The following is a 21,944-nucleotide window of genomic DNA, read 5'->3' on the forward strand; positions in this document are numbered from 1 at the left end:
ATGCTAGGCTTAAACCTTACACTTCCTAAACAACCTGTGGGGGCTTTCTGGATGCGGAAGGGTGATGTTCTTTCTACCTTTGATTCCTGAAGTCATGTTGTGGAGTCATAAAGGAGGAACCACTATAGTGGTTATATAAGAAGATTCGGAGGAGAATTCCAAGAAATTGATGAAAATCTAAAAATTGGCCTGCAAAAAAAGATTAATCTAAACATATATTATTATACTCAACTAATTTTTCTGCTCATAACAGAGATATAGGAGAGAAGAATTTGAGCAAAATTTAATTGATCCATCCTGAGGACTCATAAAAAGGACTCAAAATTAAGAGGCTCTCCAAAAGGACAAACGGAAGGAAAAAAAATATTTAGCACACTAATTCAAAAATAATAACACAGATCAAATATCTGAGGAACTCTAATTTCTTTTAACTTTATTGCTTTATATTTTTTCAAACACTGCTTTTAACTCATTGTTTCTAAGCCCTACAAAAAGTGATATTTGTTTCATGAAGAAGTAAAAGAAAGTCATGAATCATCATTTCTTTGCACTTAGGTGGCCCTATATATTGAAGATAGGCTGGTTTTTATATCTGGCTGTAAAATACATAGCTATATCACTTCAAAACCCTTTTAAAATAAAGCAGGCTAAAAAATACATTAAAAAATACATTTAAAAATTGGCTACCACATATGACATTAATCTTATGTTAATAATAATCAGTCATCCTATTTAACCAAATTTTTCATGATTGAGTGAATTGCAGTAAAAACAAATATGTTGTTGCAGTTGCCAAAGCTATTTACAGGCTACACTTCAGTAAGGTTTTAGTAATGTTACTTCCAACATAGAAGAAATTTTTCTAGTTTTTGGTCTAACCCAGCTGTTTACAACTGGGCAGTTATCTACTGCTATCTATAAGCAGTTATCTACTGCTGTGTAACAAATCGCACCAAAGTTAGCATCGTAAAACAGGAAATATTTATTATCTCACAGTTTCTGTAGGTGAGGAATCTGGGAGCAGCTTAGCTGGGTTGTTCAGGGGCGACCTCTCACTAGGCTGCAATCAAGAAGTCAGCTGGGGCTGCACCGTCTGGGACTTGACTGGGTCTAGAGGATCTGCTTCTAAGCACACTCCTGGGAATGCTGGAAGGCTTCAGTTCCTTGCCATTTCTGGGGCCTTTCTGTAGGCTACTCATGGTGAGGCTTCCCCCAAAGTGACTGACCCAAAAGAGAGAACCCAAGACAAAAGCTGCAGTCTTCTATAATCTAACCTCAGAAGTGACATCCCATCACTTCTGCTCTATTTCACTGGTACAGTGTGGGAGGAGACTATGCAAGGATGTGAGTAATAGCAGGCAGGCGTCATTAGGGGGCCATCATGGATGCTGGCTACCACAGAAAGCTTTATTCTTCACCAACACATCTGAGAGAGGCAACATCCTTCCATAGGCAACGATGACTCACTATAGCTGTAATTCTGAGCTGAGAAGTTGACTCTCCAGTTGCAAGTGGGAGTGAGAAAAAAGTGAAGAGGGAATTTGCATATTATTACAAAAAAGTAATACATGATTTTTATCTCCCCCATTGGCAAATGTCATTTTTCCTACTCACATTTCTATCCCACTTCTCTCCACCCAATCTTCAGAGCCATTGGTCTAATCCTCACACATGGGTTGAGTGTTTGAGAGATTAAGGGTTAACATACATACATATGCTTTGAAGGCTAAATAATTCTGGCTCCTTTAAAAAGTCAAGTGAGTCAAATAGGCCATTGATCTGGAGTTAATGGGGGCCTTAGTGAGAAATTACAGTCAGCTGGGATGGACGGCGCACTCTCGCAGGGCTCAAGTATACAAAGCAGCTTCAGAATATGGTCAGGAAAAGTCAAGAAGTGGAGATGAGAGAAAGAGAAGGGGACAAAGATCAAGACTTGAGTACGGCCTTGGAAGATAATAGATAGCATAAGATTTAAAGCAATTTTTAAAACCCCAATTTTAGCAATTTTTAGTTTTTGACTTATAACTACTTAACAGCTGAGACTAAGCTAAATGGAATAAGACAGAACTACAGAGTAGGTTTGCAGTGCCCTTGTAATGAAGAAAATAACAATAAATTACTTGGAATCAGATCTTTACAAGATATACTTTTTGGATCTAGAAGCTTTTTCATTTGTTTTCCACTTGCTTTACATAATATGGCAAGCATAGCTGTAGTTTCATTCCACCTACAATTTTACATGCTGTTTTAAAAAAAACTTCAATGGAAAATGCATATTTTATTATTCACACTTCCTTGGCATTCAGTCTCTGCTCCAGCCCAGCTGCAAAGTTCCTGCCTTCAAGGAGCTCAGGCTTATGGAGGATGCTAAATAGTAAATGGCTAGAGGTGCCCTGGTGGAATTCTCGACAAGAACACACAAAGGGAGAGGCAACAGAAAAAAAAACTGGGAGCCGACCCCATGATGCAGCGGTTCAGTACACGCGCTCCGCTGCTGGAGGCCCGGGTTCGGATCCCCGGCGTGCACCGACGCACTGCCTCTCCGGCCATGCTGAGGCCGCGTCCCACACACAGCAACTAGAAGGATGTGCAACTATGACATACAACTGTCTACTGGGGCTTTGGCGGGGGGGGGGGGGGGAGGATGACGATTGGCAATAGATGTTAGCTCAGAGCCAGTCTTCCTCAGCAAAAAGAGGAGGATTAGCACAGATGTTAGCTCAGGGCTGATCTTCCTCACAAAAAAAAAAAGAAAAGAAACATTGGATAGTGAGAAAGTTCACATGGTGCTTTTAGAAAAGTGGTCCCTGGTCAGCTGTTCCTGGTGCCATTCCCTCTGAGGGGCCCCTTGAAGCTATTCGTGGGCTTCATTGTCCACCTTCATTCCTGAGGACGGAGCCAGCCCAACGTGTTTAATAACTGCGTCATATCCCACTGCGTAAACATGCCATCATCTACTCAACCATTCCCCCACCTTAGGACACTTAATTGTTTGCTTTTGGGTTTCGCCATTATAAAGTACAGTATAGTGAACGTCTTGGTGCATTAAGATTATTAAAACAACACCGTTTATCTCACACTTTCTGTGGATCGGAGATCCAGGAGCAGCTTAGCTGGGTGGGTGTGGCTCAGTTTCTCCAGAAGTTGCTGTCACACAGCCAGCTGAGGCTGCAGTCATCTGAAGGCAGAACTGGGGGAGGATGCGCCTCTAAGCTCCCTCCTGTAGTTGTCGGGAAGCTCCAGTTTGCTGCTGGTAGCTGGGGACCTCAGTTCCTCACCACATAAGCCTTTCCATAGGCTGCTGAGTGTCCTCACATCACAGCTGCTGGCTTCCCCAGAGCAAGTAATGAGACAGAGAGACGACCCCACAACAGAAGTTTCAATCTTTTATAGCTGCTCACCTATTCTCAAGGAGAGACATACTATCACTTCTGCCATATTCTAGTGGTCACACAGATCAATCCTGGTATGATTCGGGAGGGGATTATACAAGGGTGTGAATACCAGGACACAGTATCTTTGAGGGGCATCTGGGAGGCTGGCTACCACAGGTCATACATACATCCATACATATACATCCATGTGTGTGCATGTGTGTATTTACTTAAGATAGAGGCCCAGAGGTGAAATTACTGAGGGGAAGGGTGCTGACATGTTTTGAGGTTCTCATATTTTTAGATTAAACCACATGAAATTGCTGTTTTTGTTGAGTCAAAACCCATCAAGTATAGGTAATTTCATATAGGTCAACCTAATATGCACTGCAATAGTGTTTTCCAAAGTGGACGTATCAGTATCTGCCGCCATCGGCAATGTGTGAGACTGGCAGTTTGGTCACTTATAAAGTACACCTTAGCCCTTACATCATGGAAGTGATTGCTCAAAGTTGAATCATCATTCACTTCTCCCCAAATGGTATTTTTAGTTCCGTATTCCTTAACCTATTGCATACTATGGTTTAGTTACAACGATTAATAAACATGAATATTAGGTACGACTGTTTAAGATGGCTTTACCACCATATTGCCTTTTAACAAATAACCACAAAGCATGGGCATAGGAATTCTAAGTCAGTGCTGTCCAACAGGAATGTGAGCCACATATGTAATTTTAAATTTTCTAGTAGCCACATTTAAAAAGTCAAAAGAAATAGGTAAAATTTTAATAATATACATAATTTAATGCAATATATCTAAAATATTATAGTTTCAACACATAATCAATATTTTAAAATTTTAATGAGATATTTCACATTCTTTTTTTAGTACCAAGTCTTAGAAATCCAGCGTGTATTCTGCACTTACAGCATATCTCAAGTCAGCTGCTAAATTTTCATTGGAAATAATCTGTATTTAGATTTCACAAAGTTTACAGTTGAAAAAGTAGATTCATATATGTAACCATGCATAAAAACTTTCCAATAATTGAATTATCGATTTTAAAAACTAAATTAAAAGAAAATTTAAAATTCAGTTCCTCAGATATATTAGCCACAATTCAAGTGCGATATGACATGTGACCAGTGACCACCATATTGGTAAAACTGTAGTGTGAAATCAAAGGAGATACAGAAAAACATTCTACGGCTAGTAACAGAATTATGACACAAATGGTTAAGTAACTTAATACCTTTTCAAGGCCAGAGGCCTTACCTTGAGCAAAATGCTTTGATGCAATGAACTTATAGTACATTTTTATAACAAGTTGATTCATTTATATAAAATTGCAGATAAGAGCAAAGTAGGCCCCCAAAATTAACTGCAAAATCAGTCAGACAACATAGTAATTAAACAGCAACTCTTTTCCTGTAAACAGTGGATTTAAAACTTTATGGTAAGATAAGACGATGAACATGACTTATTCCAAAGCACAATTCTTATGCTAACAAAGTCCTAAGTTTTTAATAGCTAAACTCTTTGTAGATGTTTGTGAAATGCTTAATTGGAGTACGTTCAAATTTCAGTCAAGTACACTATGCCTAATGTACTTCTAGAAATTCAGATGTAAACAAAAGTGTTTTCCCCCTCAATATCTAAAAGGTGTTAGGAGGATTTATACACTAGTGACTGGAAAATAAGCCAAGTTTGAGAAACAATTTTGTTTAAACTCAAAAAATATGTGAGATGCACTGTTCAAACCTGGTTTATTTCCAAACCACTAAGATACAAATACCCCTCTTCACTCAGCACACTCACATTTAGTGACATTTCTCGCACAGGTATTTGCACTAAACAGAAACAAAGCCTCAGATGAAAAGAATGTTAGGTACTACCAGGTGGAGGAAGAATTTTGTGGGGTGGAAAGCTTTCCTTCCCCCTACAACCGTACTATCAACATCATTTCTTCATTTTGTTTCTATGCCCAAAGTCTGCTCAGTGCTTATCTGAATGTAACAAAGTTCCTAAGAAGAAAATAAAGATTCCCTTTTCTGCCATGGTACAAAAACATAACTCATGATTCATCTTTCACTTGGTGCAATGTAGAATACCCAATGAATACATGCTCTCAAGACAGTGCCTTTCTGACCCATGTTTGCCCAGCTGTCTGGATGACCTTTATGCTCATCTGTATCAATTTTTCTGAGATTGTGAAGTGCTAGAGGTGAGATATTAGCCAACCTAGTTTACCTTGTACAGTAAAAACAGACATGGTAACACACACATAAGTGCCTCCAATACTTTTTGATGATTACAATGATGACAGTGGTGATAAAGAAATTGCTTGCTAGCCTCACATATAAAGTTATAGGTCTCAGTGACTTAGGGATCTGAGATTACAGAATTATATTTTATTGTTCCATATTCTGAATACTAAAAAACTCAGAAGATTTTATTAACCAAGAGTTCCTAACTCTAAAAATTACAATAAATAAAAAACAGAAGAATTCACAACATATCTTTTTACCAGCAAACAAAGTAACCCTAAAAATGACTAACAAATTAGGTAACTACTGAGTAAAGTTATAATTAAAATGTTACTTTGTTTAACACATTTGGCCTCTAGGTCCAAAGAATGTAGAAAAGACATTTATTTTCATTTTATCTTTTCTCCCCACCACCTAAATAAATAGAAAAGTATTTGCGGAAATAAATGTTAGGATCAAAATAGGTGTGCTATATAATATATATAATCCCATATACATCATTTGCCTCTCTGCTTATGTGTTCCTCAACCCCTACAGGATAAAATAAGTTATAAAAAGAAAAAGATGCTACAGAAATCAACATTATTATCTACAGGCATCAGTAAAGACAGTTGTCTGTAGGGCTTTTAAAATAATTTTTAATTACCAGGCTCTAGTCCCCTTCTCCCAGTCCATCCTCACTCTAAGACATACAGTACAAAGTCCCTAGTTATCTCAGGTATTTGTCACTAATATGTGGCTTTTCAAAGCTTAATTACTGCTTCTGAGGCCTGTTCTGCATGATTTAGGCTGTTGGTATTTACACATGGGTGGCATGAGAAGAATATTTGCAAAAATTCTGAATTTTAAAATTCTTTTCTCCTTTCATCATTTCATCATTCTGTAGGAGACAGAAAGGAGCAGGCTGGCCAGCTCTGTCTGGATTCCTTCCTTACATTATCTCTTTAGTAAATCAAGTATAATCTACTGAATGTTTCTGTAGTGTCCCAGTCAGCCAATTGCTGTGAGCACTGCTCATCTCTGGCTGCAGCACTCTCATCCCCTGACTGCTCCTGAGCCAGAATGGAAATTTCTCATTTGCTTTAGGTCATGAGGACCTAAATCAGGTCTACAGGAGAAAAAACAGTCGCACATGTGGAAACCAGCCAGCAGGGATTAACAACAGAGGTATCTAGCAAGACTTTCAGCTACTACAAGGAGCTTAAAACAAGAATGATGAGCTCTCACACACTTTCCTTCCTCACCCTACAAAAGGAAGAATCTCTGACAGGCTCTGAGTGATTGCCAAGCAGTTCCCTCATCGATTGCTGCCTGACTAGAATAAATCCTTTACCCTCTCTACTTCAGGTTCCTCATCCATAATATGAGAACTATCTCAATAATTAAAACATTGTAGAGCACCTAATCAAATTTCTCTTTGTCGGGCTGAAGAACAGCCAAAGTTTACTTTGAGACAGCAAAAGTTTATGAGACAAAGTTCACAAGAGACAGTATTTTTAGCTAAAGCTCCCAAAATAAACACCTAAAACTAATGTTTGAGCCCAAATGTGGAAGATCATGCATACAAAACACTTATCTGGCTCCTCCTTCCTCACACTTCCAGCCAGACTATTGTTCACCCCAGTCGCAAGTACCCTAATCGCTGCCACGCTCGCCACTAGTCCCCTGGCAGCGCTCCTCCACCAGTCAAGAGAGGCGGCCAGGCGGGAGCAGGGAAGGAGGGCCTGGGGCACGTGAAGCGCCTGCCTGGGCCCTCCCGGTGGCTGCTCCAGCAGCCGAGGAAACACTGTGGCTACAGAGCCCCATGGTTCCTTCTGCCTCCCGCCTCACACTGCCAGCTGGCACAAACTCCTCACCACACCCTCCAAAAGCAAGACTAGTCCTTGGAAACAGGGAGACATTTGACATTGGTTGGGTCAATATGTTAATAGAATAATTCTGCGGCATGGGAGAGGGTAGCAAGAAGGAAGAAGAGAGAAAATCTGAGAAGAATTCTACTTCAGCCTTTATTAAGGAGCAAGAAAAAAATATAAAGAAATAGCTTATTTATCTTCAAAGTAAGAGGTACATATTATCAAATTTATTCAATAACTGGTGATTCAATCATAGAAATTTAATGACACAATGGTACAGAGTTAAAAAAAAAAAAACCACAACACCAACATTTCTGGTTGTTAGCCCCCAATTCTCTTTGGTTATTTGTAAAATGCTTCAAAATCTATACAAGAGGTAACTTTTAGAAACTATTTTGCAAATAAGGAAAAGTCAAATGATGCCTATTGGTTTCTCTGATACTAATTGTATGCTTATTTTATTTTTGTCTCCTATACACAAAACTTTGTCCTTCTATTGCCCTTAAAGGTACACTTTATTTCTTTTACATCTCCATTTAAGGTTTATATTTCTTAAACTGTCTAATCAAACATTTTGCTACTAATACTAAGAAGAAAACACTGAATGAATGTCCTCCCATTAATCACAATATATTCCAGTTTTAGGAAATCATTGAGAAAGAAATCAGGTGATTTGGAGGTAAATCCTCTATTTTCACTGATATTCAGCACGCGAATGATGACTTCTTTTATTGCTCACTAGATAACAATACCCTTTCCTTCTGAGAAATCTATGTGGTAATCTCTTCTGGGAGCTTCTGAGTCCCAGGCCCCTAACTACTGTGAAATACTGAAATTACAGTGGGAATTCCATGTGGGAGCCAGATTATAGCAAGAAATTGGAATAGAATCCCTAAGACAGATCCTATTTATGAACTATAATCATTTCGCCTCAGACTCAACAAAAGGGAGGTATGGAAAGGTCATCTACGGGCACCTGCCTGAGAATGTATCTGTACAGTTGTCCCTCAAAGCTCTTTTGCACCACCCTTTGAAATACTCTTGTTACAGGCTGTTTGCCATAAAGTCCTCTGACATAAAAGAAAAACTAACTAAATACACTCATGTAGTTTCCCCATGATAACCAGCTTCTGATTTAAAACACTGCCTTCGTTTTCTCAATCAACATGTATTAAACAATGGTCCTAAAGTGAACCTATTTGGAAAACCAAAATCCAGATATTAAGGAAATAATTTTAATATTTTAATTCTGAATCATTCTAAGCATGAGAATAGTTTTCTTTCTTAATTTACTTGGATATCATTTTATTCCTTTTTTGTGTCTGATAGTGTCACCATTTTACGAATGGAATTAAGCATAACCATGGGAGAGCCTCTTCATGTTTCTGTTTGGAATTTCTTCAATACTCTTTCAAGAAGTCTTTAATGAAGCTGTGTGGTACAGTGGTTAACGTGGGCTTTGAAGTCAGATTTAGACTCAAATTACAGTTCTACCATTAACGTAACTTCAGGTATTCTAAACTGCACTTTCTTCCTCTGTTTAACGGGGAGAGTCATACCTACCCTAAGGCATGAAGCATACTGCACAGAGCCAGGCACATAGGAATTACTCAATAAATGGTACCTATTATTCTATACATACACACACATTGAAAAATCTGGAAAAATGAAGAAAAAAATATCCTTAATTCTATCACCTTAGTAACATAAACATGTATTTCTTTATAATTTCTGTCCACATAAAAACTTATTTTTATATTATTATAATTGTAATATACAATTTTGTCTTTTTTAACATTATAATCACTTTTCCACATTACCATGTAGAATTCATAATGACCTTTTTAATTTGTTGAATGAGATTCCATTAAGTAAACTACCATAATTTAACCACTAAATTCCTGCCAAATATTTGAGTTTTTTTGATAATACAAATAATGCTACAATAATATTTTCATGAACATAGCTTTTTTGTTCTGTGGAATTCTTTTCCTTAGGATGAATTCCCAAAGCAGGCTTTGTAGAGTAACCATGAATTCTTTCGTGACTTAGATTAGTTTTGTCAAACTGCTTTCCACAAGTTTATACAATTTGTAATTTCCCCACCACTGGGCATAAGCATCATGTCCTCTCCAACCTTCAGTATTGATACTAATATCTTACATTTATTGAATATTTACCGTGTGCCAAACACTGGTCTGAGAGCTTCACGTATATTATTTCATCGTCCTCACAACAAATCTCTGAAATAGCTACTTTTAATTACTCCCTTGCAGATGAGGAAGTTAAGGTTCGGAAAGTTTAAAAGCCATGTCCAGGGTCACACAGCAACTAAGTGGTAGAACTTGAACTCAGCCTCAGAGCCTATCTAATGCCACAGTGTTCTTAACCACCTGGCTATCTTTCTGCTTTACTCTTCCCTCCTCCAAATAATAATAGATGGGAAAAGATATTTTCATTGAAGTTTGTTTTTTTTTTGGTGAGGAAGATCAGCCCTGAGCTAACATGCATGCTAATCCTCCTCTTTTTGCTGAGGAAGACCAGCCCTGAGCTAACATCCATTGCCAATCCTCCTCCTTTTTTTTCCCCAAAGCCCCAGTAGATAGTTGTATGTTATAGTTGCACACCCTTCTAGTTGCTGTATGTGGGACGGGGCCTCAGCATGGCCGGAGAAGCAGTGCATCGGTGCGCGCCCGGGATCTGAACCTGGGCCGCCAGTAGCAGAGCGCGCACACTTAACCACTAAGCCACGGGGCCGGCCCCTCATTGAAGTTTTAATGTGTAGTTCTTTGATCACTAGCAAAGTTGATCATTTTTACATGTTTGTTTAAAAACTGTATTTTCTTGTTGTGTTATTTGTTCATATTATTTAGCAACTTCTGTAAAGTGGGGGCAGTTTTGTTCCCTGTGTATTTTTTACTAATTGGGTGTGTCAGTACAATTCACACAAGAGGCCCAGGCCCCTTCTTGATGACTTCATTGAGCTGTTAGTTTGTAAGAAGAGGTGCTCCTTCTCTTCCTCCTCCTTCCTGCCCAGTATGAATACAAATATGTTCTAGAAAGTTATCATGTCCACATCTTTTCAACATTACTCACTCATATGATATGGTTCTTGGCTGGTTTGGAATGCCCTATCTTGAGTGAGAGTGAAGACCCAATGTCCCCTGAGGGTGACAAACTAGAATAATTTTTTTAACTGAACCAATTTACCAAGGTCTTTGAGAATCAATCGATATCTCATTCTCCCCATCCCCCTCTCTCTCTTTCTCTTTCCATCTACAAATTTCTCTTCTGCTAACTAAGATAAAGACTGAAATATATAGATTTTTTGTGAATACGTGATCCAAATAACTTGGCCATCATTCAAAACTTATCTTCCATAATGTACACTAGAGACGTCATTAAAACCCCATCTATGGTTTACTAAGCAAAATCGGATTTACCTAATAAATTTAAACATTAATAATCCTATTTTAAAATATGCTCCACTACCTGCATTATGTCTTGCAATATATCCAAGTGCCCAGGCTGCAGCCTCCTTGACTCCAGGGTCAAAATCTTCCAAGCATATCACCAGCGTATCCAGCGCTCCACAATCTATTATTGCTTGAGCTAGTTGAGGAGAGTGTTTACCAACTGCTCGTAGCACAAAGGCAGCTGCTTTCTTGTAAAAACGCTGCGAGGATAAAATAGACAAAACCCAAAGTGAATTGAGCACTTACATAACCAGAAGTTAAAACAGACCAAAACCAGCATAAAAATGACTTTAATATAAATAAAGCTCAACAGCTTTTAAATACAAAAGATGAAAAAGTCCTGCAAAATCTTTTGACTTTTTGATGTTCCCTCATTCCTTTTGTTCAGTAACTACACTAAAACAATGTAAGTCTTAAATTACACTTCAAATGTTTTACTCTGAAACATGCATTTGGAAATTGCATAAAATAAAATATAGATATTATATTTCCTACAAATTCATAAAATAATGAGATTTTCTGTATCTGCATTACACTGAAAGGTATTTGTTTGAGCCAGGGGAACTCTTAGATTGTCAGCATGTGCAACTAAACTCTCTGTCAACTGACCGGTTCGCTTCCTTTCTTGCCTTCAGTCTCTAAGCACGGTAGGCCTTTCATGACCTCAACTAATCCTTCTGCGTCCCCAGTTATCCCGAAATGACAACCATGTTCCAAGATGTACTTACCAATCATCAGATAAACATAAAGGCAAAGCATTCATGATACATTTTAACATTTCCTGGCAAATAAACCAGCCAAACAATGGGGTATGTTATTTACCCCCTTAGAAATACTTTATAAAAAAGATAAATACAAATGACTTACCATTGTGTGGATTTTAAGGAATGCTTCATATTTACAATATTTTCTATATATAAATTTTATCTGATTAAGAAACGAAATAAAACTGAAACACAAGACTAACATGTTTTTCTTCATATAACTAAAAAAATTAAATATATAGGAAATATTTGGCTATAACACTCACTGTTGTTTTATGGTTAGTATAATGACACAGTAATGGTCTCCTCACTCTTCCTTTTATTAATAGAACCCAATTAATTCCCTACATCAGATTCTGAGTTTCTGTTTCTTTACAGTGACTACTAAAAAGCAACTGGGTGACTTCAGCAAGTGTTTTGAAAGTGTTCCATTTACTTAGGCTAAAATATTAAGATACAATAAAATTACAGGAGAGAGAAAACACAAAGTATATGTTTAACATACTATATCTCAAAACTTGGTATATGTTGATATAAGAAATATGCTATGTTAGTAGTGATATTTTGATTTGATATATTTCTTTAGTTTCTTAAATGTTAACATATATAGATATTAAAACATTTGTTATAAAGTCTAATGTTATATGTCAGTAACCAAAAATCTACTAATTTATTATAAAAATTAGAATAGAGTTTTAAAGTAGCTTTCCATAGATTATTTTCTTATAATTGCAGAGTAATAATGGTGATACACTTCTTGTCATTACCTTAAGCTAATTTGACTTTTTATATTGCAGAATTTTCAAATTCTCAGACAATTCATTAGGCATTAGTAGTCACTACTAACTACAGTGCCTATAATTCACACTTTCTCATCTCATTCTCCCTTTCTCCTAATTTCTGCTTCCCCAAATTCCTCTCTTCTCTCCCATTCCTTGGCATTAAAAAAAAAAAAAAAAAAAACCAAAAGCAAAACCAGAGGACTTTGTACCTCATAAAGAAGAGATTAAATCTCCAGTGGGAAACCAGTTAAAGGACTGGCCAGTGAAGGAGACAGGAGCATGTGAATAATGCTTCACATTCTCACCTTCTCCTCACCTTTCAGCTCTAGCACTTTTTTTCTCTTTACAACTAATGGACATTCATTCACACTTAGAAAACTTCTATTAAGAACCCTCTATGTGGAATACCAAAACACAGACCTGGCCCTCAAAGGAACAAGCTGAGAGTCCAGGAAGGAGAAAGTCTAACAGAATTTGATCATAGAAGGAAACCTACAAGAAAAATAAAATTTCTGACACTCCTTGTAGAGATAAAACGGTCATTAGTAAATGACTCTCCAATCTATAAAAATAAGGCAAATTTTTAAATAATTAGGATTTGTGTACATTTTTTAAAATTCTGGTAAAATATGCATAAAATTTACTATTTTAACGATTCCAAAGTGTATAATTCAGTGGCATTTAGTGCATTCACAGTTTTGTGCAACCATCACCTATCTAGTTCCAGAATATTTTCCTCACCTCAACAAGAAACCCTGTACGTGTTAAGCAGCCACTCCTCAATCCCCTCTCCCCCCGGCCCCCAGCAACCACTAATCTGCTTCTGTCCCTATGGATTTGCATATTCTGGATATTTCATATAAATGGAATCATACAATATGTAGCCTTTTGTGTCTGGTTTCTTTCTCTTACCATAACATTTTAAAGGTTCATCCATGTTGTAGCATATAACAGTACTTCATCCCTTTTTATGACTGATAATATTCCATTGTATGGATATATAACATTTTGTTTATCCAGTCATTCTTTTGGCTATTGTGAATAATGCTGCTATGAACATTTGTGTACAAGTTTTGTTTGAACACCTGTTTTCAATTCTTTTGGAAATATAACTAGAAGTAGAATTGCTGGGTCATATGGTAATTATGTTTAACTTCCTGAGGAACTGCCAAACTGTTTTCCGTAGCAGCTGTACCATCTTACACTACTACCAGCAATGTATGAGGGTTCCAATTTCTCCACATCTTCACTAACACTTGTTATTTTCCCTTTTTTTCTTTTTTTTTTTATTGCCATCCTAGTAGGTAAAGTGATATCTCATTGTGGTTTTGATTTGCATTTCCTAATGACTAATGCTGTTGAGCATCTTTTCATGTTTGTTGGCCACGTGTACATCTTCTTTGGATAAAAGTCTATTCAAGTCTTTTGCCCATTTTTTAATTGGATTATTTGTCCTTAGGTTACACAAATAGGAATTTAATCTTAAACATATGTCAAGAAAGATATATACCTAGGTTATGATAAACTAGCAGAATGCAATGAACAGTCAAAGACCCTACCTATAGGAAGGTCCTTAACTATTGTTAGGTGACACTGTATGGAAATTTAGAGTGGAACCAGACAGGCAGGGAAAAAAATGGGGGCACTCATAGATGATCGTTAAAAGGGCTGACATGCTTGCATACTTGATAAAAAATGCTTTATCAAACCTTCTGTAAAACACATTCTTCTTCCTTTTGGATGCTTCTCTCCCCCTTGCTTCAAAGCTGTTTCTTACCATTTCCATTACCCAGATTTCACCTGTATATATATAAGGATTGCTAAAAACAACTTTTTATTTGCCTAGAGCTCCATCACCTTTCTAAGACTAAACCTGTAACTTTAATACTCCCAAACACAGAAATACTGCCTCATTATATATAATTCTGTTAAAATTTTTTAATGTTTTCTCCTTATATTAACAGTAATGGAGAAAAGCTGCATATCAATCCCAAAGTAAAATACCCTCAAGATATTATCATGCACAGTTCCAAGAACTGAGGGTTGTATTAACATCTTAATAATTCTAATGCCTACAAGCTTGCAGGTGTACCCAAACTATCAAATTTTTTAAATCCAAAACAAAAAACATATAACTTATTTTTTAAAAACTCTTACATTCTGTTCTGCCAATGAATAGACAAGCTGTGGAAGAATGTCACCCTTCACAACTGCTTCTGCCAGCTCATCATTATAATTAGCCAGTCTCCCAAGCGCCAGAGCGGCCGTCTGTTGAATTGTCGGGACCACATCCAAGAGAAGAGGCCTCAGCAAAGACATTACACCTGAGTTAAGTTATGAAAGAAGAGAAGTCAGCAAAATTTAAATTAAAAAGTAAACATACAATTAAGCATATATGCAGATAAGAAAATTAAGGGGGAAAAGATCAGTAAAAACAAAAAAATTATCCACTAAAAACTAATAGGATATTTAGAAGACTACAACTGGCCAAGACACAGAATAAGACAAGCTGTAATTATCCAAGCAGCAGCACAGCGTGAAAAGAAGGAAAGCTCTGGAGTTAGAGAAGAGTTTAAGTCCCTGACTCGGCAAGTACTAGCTCTGCAGCCTGATAGGGCTGTCTGTCACGAGGGACGCGGAGAGAAGCCGTGAAGCATGTAAGATAACGCCTACCTAGCACATGGTAGGGGGTAGGGAGCGGGCACTGGGGAACAGGTTCCCCCAGCCTTTGCAAATCCTATGTTTGAGGGCTCAGGTCAGGTCCTTTCCTCTCAATGAAGTCTTCCATTTGTTTTTTCGCTGATTCCAACTGAACTTAGAGTTTATGACAGATATTTTATCAGGATCTATCTCCAGAGCCAGGGGAGCTAGGAGGACCATTTGGCTAGGGTCTCACACTCCTGAAGGGCTGCAAATTCAGATTTCTGACATTATCTCCAAATAAATAAATTCTTTGAGATAAGGAAGTATATTGTATTGCCCTCATAATATTCATTCTAGGGTTGAATACATAGTATGCATATCATTATCACAACAACAGTAATAAAAGCAGCTCATATTTATCGAGCACTTATTATACACACACATTGTTTTAAGGACTTGTTTTCCATATTAATTCACTGAACTCTCATAACAAACCTATGAAGTAGGCCCTAATATTATGTCTATTTCATAGTTAAGGAAATGAAGGCTGAGAAAGGTTAAGAAAATTGTCACACAACTAATAAATGGTGGAGCAAGGTTAGAAATTCAGAGATTCTTTATTGATAATTGCTAAATAAATAATATATATTGAAAATTGAAGAGGTGGGGAAAGGGAGACAAATAATAATTGCATTTTGGTCGTTTTACTGCATATTCCAACTCTTTATACTAACTTTACCTTGCTATAAAATATGCAAAAGAGTCAACTGCTATTTATGCTTTAATGATGGTGTTTTAGTCTAAGGTTACAAGAAAGGTAATGACAGAGTTCAAACTGGAACAAAGGGCCCCTTGACTTTCTCAACTTAATTTACAGCAGGCTGTTCAACTTGATGTTATTACATCTTTTCTTTAAAAACTCCTACCCTAGTGATCTATAAAAGCAAATACTACCAATATTCTTTTATGATGTTATATCCAGAAACATTTGAAATAGAATAAAAGGAAAACATTTACAATCACATTTAGAATTAGACCAAAATAAGATAAACAGTACTACCAAATAACATAAGCAGAGAATAATGATGCTTATCATACATACATTTAGTGACGTGACCTGTGGCTTTTCATAGTTGCCAATTTCATTTAGTGATCATTTTTATGTCTCAGTTGGTTTGGTTAGATCATCTTATATAAGGCCACAGTTGTGAGTTTGAATCCCACTCAGGCTGGTTAACTTTGCAGCCACACAGGACTCCTATCCATGCCGAGGTCAGAGCTCACGTTAAACAAATCAACGTGTCCATGTTCACAAGTGTTGCTTATACACTTTTTTATAGAGATAATTTCTGAAATATCTCACAACAAAAAGTTTAAAGCCTAGAATAAGGTATTAGAATGACTAAGGTCTAATAACTAATATTAGACATTAATATTACAAAAACTAAATGTTATCATGGGTTCTTTCTAGAAAGTTGGATTTAAAACAATTTATTGATGTCTTCTTTGTAGTTTGCTGTATTTATTACTTGATTTTTTTTTTTTAGTTTTTTAATTGTGGTAAAATATACGTAACAAAAATTACCATTTTAACCATTTTTCGTGTACAATTCAGTGGCATTAAGTACATTTACAATGGTGTGTAATCATCACCACTATCGAGGAACCATTAAACTTTCCCACAGAGGCTGCACCATTTTATGTTCCCACCAGTAGAGTACAAGTGTTCAAATTTTTCCACATCCTCACCAACACTTATTTTCTTTTTTTTTTTTTTTTTTTTAATAATAGCCATCCTAATGGGTGTGAAGTGGTATCTCATTATGGTTTTGATTTTCGTTTCCCTAGCACTAATGATGGTGAATGTCTTTCCATGTGCTTATTGGCCATTTGCACATCTTCTTTATTGAAATGACTATTCAAGACCTTTGCCCATTTTGTAATTGGGTTGCTGTTGTTGTTGTTGAATACAACCTGATATTTCTGATAATGAATATGTGCCATTCTAAGTAAAATAAGTCAATACTCTAAAAAATAAAAGCTAAATTTGTTAACATATATTTAAAGTTTCATAATAAATACATCAACGAAGCCAAAAGATATAAAGTACAAGTATGCTTAGAGTAGTTTTAAAAGAATCACAATTATGTTTCATATTATTTTTTCCTGATGATTCTGATATTTCCTTTTATTCTCACTTGATATATTTATGGGAAGGCAGTGGCTTATTGTCTTTTGAAACATAATTAGAAAATCACTTCATACTAGGTTATTCAACCTAGATATTCTGAATTAAATCTCAAGAACTTTGAACTTTTAAGAATTTGAAGAATGAATTCATCTATCTAGGTCTATGATATTTAATTTCATTATAAGTGTTTATTACTAATTACAGTATTTAGGTAAGGTATCACAAGTCTCTCAATTTTGGAAAATTTCAATTTGCAATTTTAGTGTAAAATATTTTATCCCCAAAAGGTGTTTCACTTGGCCATATACTCAAAGGAATTTTCTGCTCTATATATTTTCTCCTCAATTTCTACTGCATCTGGCCCAGGAAAAATAAGGTCAATAAAATGACATAATTCCTTTCCTTCTATTCCTGTATTCAATATCAAAGTTAGGCTTCTATGCAGATGCTTCTGCTCTACCATAATTTTCCTATATTCCTTAGTTCAAACAGTAGCACAATGAGAATTTTGAAAAATTTTAAATCTCTGAACCTATAAAAGTAAAAGCTAAAGTTTCAGTTTAAAATATATTTGTTTGAATAAGGTCATTCTTATTAGAGAAAATATTACCCCAAATTTCTAGTCCTTGAATTGCCTCTTTAATGCTTCATAATCATCAGTCCCCAGGGACATGTTTTTATCTCTTACACGGATTAAACATGGAGACTTTGTCATTCTAATTACAGATTTGTCCTAAAAATACGGATATTGATGCAAGAGGAACTGAGGAAGGATGGGAGGAAGGGAGGGAGGGAGGGAGAGAAGGAAGGGAGAGAGAGAAGGAAGGAAAAAAGAAGCATATATAACATAGAAAGTTTTCCTTACCTGCCTGTCTACTAGGAATCCATGGTGATTGATCCTTGGGGAGCGAATGTATGAAAATTTAGAGTCCATAAATTACAGCAATCTGAATAGTTGCTAGCATATCTGATAAACAAGATCTCTAATGAGCAGCTAATGACCTCACTGGGTCTTCACTGAAGGAGCTAACATTTGCTATCTAATATTAAAAATAATAATTTCTATATTGTACTTTAATATCTATAAAAAAATTCTGTCTACTGTATAAAAACTGATAAAATGGTGTGCAACTATTTCTGAAATTTAACTTATAGAATAAATCTTTACAATTCTCCTCCTCCCCTAACTTTATAGCTTTGAGTTCCATTTCTATTTTCTTGTTCCAGGGCTATACTGGAGATATTGCTGCTAATACCTACACTGCAAACCAGTTATGCAAAAAAACAAAAACAACCTGTGATCCTGCCCACAGTCATTCTTTCAAAAAATACAGCAGGGTTTACCCAGTGGCAAGCAGCAGGACTACACATATGAGTTAAGGCAGCTCCTGCTCTCAAGAAACTAATAATCTAGTGGAGCAGATTATAAAATAGCCTCAAAATAATCACAACTCTTTAATTCCTTTTAATAAAAGGTAGGCATAATTACTTTGATTTTGCATGCCAATTCCATATGTAAGTCAGGAAGGAAATGTCAAACATTTCCAAAGACAAAAAAATAACCCATTCATTCTCATATTTATATATGAGAATGAGGGCCGGCCCGGTGGCTTAGCGGTTAGGTGCGCGCGCTCCGCTGCTGGCTGCCTGGGTTCGGATCCCGGCGCGCACCGATGCACCGCTTCTCCGGCCATGCTGAGGCCGCGTCCCACATACAGCGACTAGAAGGATGTGCAGCTATGACATACAACTATCTACTGGGGCTTTGGGGGAAAAAAATAAATAAATAAAATTATATATATGAGAATGAGTATATAATTTATATGCATATTACCTCAATCTGCTGTTTTACAAAGACATTTAACACGCAACTTTGTTCCTTTAAAAACAAGTGTCTGCAAACTGGGCCTTTGGGTCCATTTAAGTCTTGCTAAAGATTTCTGGATGCCCCGGTTACCTCTTACCTTCTTTGTTTTGTTTTTTAATTTTTTAAATTTTATTTATTTTTATTGTGGTAAAATATACATAAAATTTGTCATTTTAATCATTTTTTAGTGTACAATTCAGTGGCATTAAGTACAGTCACAATGTTGTACAACCATCACCACTATCATTTCCAGAACTTTTTCACCATCTCTAACAGATACTCTATACCCATTAAACAATAATTCCCCATTTCCCCCTACCCCCAGCCCCTGCTAACCTCTATTCTACTTTCTGCCTCTATGAATTTGTCTACTTTAGATACCTCATATAAGTGGACTCATACAATATTTGTCCTTTTCTTCAGCTTATTTCACTTAGCATAATGTTTTCAAGGTTCATCCATCAGAGCTATCCACTGTAGCATGTATCAGAATTTCATTCCTTTTTAAGGCTGAATAATATTCCATTGTATGTATATACCACATTTTGTTTTCCATTCATCTGTTGATGGACATTTGAGTTGTTTCTACCTTTTAGTTATTGTGAATAATGCCACTATGAACATTGGTGTACAAGTATCCATTTGAGTCCTTGCTTTAAATTTTTTTGAGTATATACCTAGGAGTGGAATTCCAGGATCAAATGGTAATTCTTTGTTTAACTTTATGAGGAACCACCTGTTTTCCACAGTGGCTGCACCATTTTACATTCCCACCAGCAAAGCACAAGAGTTCCAATTTCTCCACATCCTCACCGACTCTTGTTATTTTTTATTGTTGTTTTTTATAATAGCCATTGTAATGGGCATGAAGTGGTATCTCACTGTGGTTTGATTTGCCTTTCTCTAATGACTAGTGATATTGAGCATCTTTTCATGTACTTATTGTCTATTTTTATATCTTCTTAGAAGAAATATAATCTATTTAAGTCTTCTGACCATCTTCAATCCACTTTCTGGATTTTTTGTTGTTGAGTTATAGGAGTTCCTTATATACTCTGAATATTAATATATTAATCTCTTACCAGATATATGCTCTGCAAATATATTCTCCCATTCTGTGAGCTGTATTTTCACTCTCTTGATAGTGTCCTTTGATGCCTTTCCTTGTATTTTTAGACTTAAAGTGATTTCTACCATATATATTTTTTACTTTCCAATTTTATTCAAAATTATCATCAACTTATAAAATAATTTAAAGATTTGTTGTAAAATTTGCAAAGCTTTAAAAAGTTTAAATTCCAACCATATGTTTTATTTTGATCTAAAACTACTTTCTACATGACCATTTACTATGAAACTGCTACTACAGTTCATTCAAGTTTTACCAGAAATGACTTCTGCAAACAATTAAGCAATACGCAGCAAAGAATTCGCCTTTGACTGTCAATGTTACCATCTGACTCAGGCATTCTGTTTGGGGTCCAATGAGAATAGAAAAGAAACTTCATGCTTTAGAAATAGGAGGAATCTCTTGCCCTGCTTGTTATGTGACTGCCTATGTTGAGAGACCACAGACTAAAATAGTTAAAAGCATGTATCTGGAGGGAGACTGATTGGGTTCAAATCTGGGTTCTGCCACTTTCTAGCTGTGGGACCTCAGAGAGGTTACTTAACATCTCTGTGTCTCAGTTTCCTCATATGTAAAATGGTGACAAATTCTAGGACTACCTCATAAAGTTGTTGTGAGAATTAAAATAAGTTAAAATTTCTCAAGTGCTAGAAAGATTAGTTAGGAAAAAATAAACACCAGTAAGTACTTGATAAATAAAAGTGCTAAAGAAATCAATTCCCTATGTTGACCATATTTTTTATCAACATTTTATTGGTAGTAGTGTATATGACTCATTAATTAATCGCTACCTTCCATTGTGATGAAGAAATACTTAAAGTTCCATGACCCCATAGATTGAGCCTTTTCTGCCATATGTTTTATTTTTTTATTTTTTTATTTTTTATTTTTTTTTTTTTTAAAGATTTTATTTATTTTATTTTTTCCCCCCAAAGCCCCAGTAGATAGTTGTATGTCATAGCTGCACATCCTTCTAGTTGCTGTATGTGGGACTCGGCCTCAGGATGGAGGGAGAAGTGGTGCCTTGATGCGCACCCGGGATCCGAACCCGGGCCACCAGCATTGCAGCGCGCGCACTTAACCACCAAGCCACAGGGCCGGCCCTGCCATATGTTTTAGAATTACTATGGAACAAATAATTCATTCAACATTCATTTAAAAACTATCTATTAAGAATATACAAGGTGTTGAATACACAATTGTCCTTCACCTCAAGAAACTCATAAATGAGTTGTGAGAGATAAACAAATGCAACACATTCTGATGTGTGCAACTCCAAGAGAAATAGAGTGTGCTCTGAAACACACAGTAGAGCATCTAACCCAGGCTCTCAGGGACACAGGGATAGCAACCCAGGGGAAGTGCCATCTAAGTTGAGATCTGCAGGCTTCTGGGCAGACTACCTGCTAAAAAATTGGAGGGAGTGAAGAGAGGAAGGACTGGAGAGTATTCCAACCAGAGGAAACTGTATAAATGAAGCTCAGAACCAAAAAGAGTTTGATATATTGATAAAACTGAGAAAGCAGTATGACTACAGTACAAGAGGGAGAGAGGAGGTTGGAGAAAGAAAGCGAAGAGATTAATGAGACAAAAGT

At 36.4% G+C, this 21,944-nt stretch overlaps 1 protein-coding gene across 1 annotated transcript in view; it reads right to left on the bottom strand.

Annotated features, from left to right (window-relative positions):
• Nucleotides 1–21,944, bottom strand: part of SPAG6 (sperm associated antigen 6) — a 62,937-nt gene that overhangs the window by 31,311 nt on the left and 9,682 nt on the right. The window contains exons 3-4 of the mRNA XM_004425301.2: nucleotides 14,677–14,843; nucleotides 10,990–11,173 (exon numbers count right to left, since the gene is read on the bottom strand). Of these exons, the coding sequence (XP_004425358.2) occupies nucleotides 10,990–11,173; nucleotides 14,677–14,843 (351 nt within the window). The remainder of the gene's footprint in view (nucleotides 1–10,989; nucleotides 11,174–14,676; nucleotides 14,844–21,944) is intronic.

This window comes from Ceratotherium simum, chromosome 32 (genome assembly GCF_057802395.1).
Source record: "Ceratotherium simum simum isolate JZ-2026a chromosome 32, ASM5780239v1, whole genome shotgun sequence".
In the NCBI taxonomy this organism is placed as follows: domain Eukaryota; kingdom Metazoa; phylum Chordata; class Mammalia; order Perissodactyla; family Rhinocerotidae; genus Ceratotherium; species Ceratotherium simum.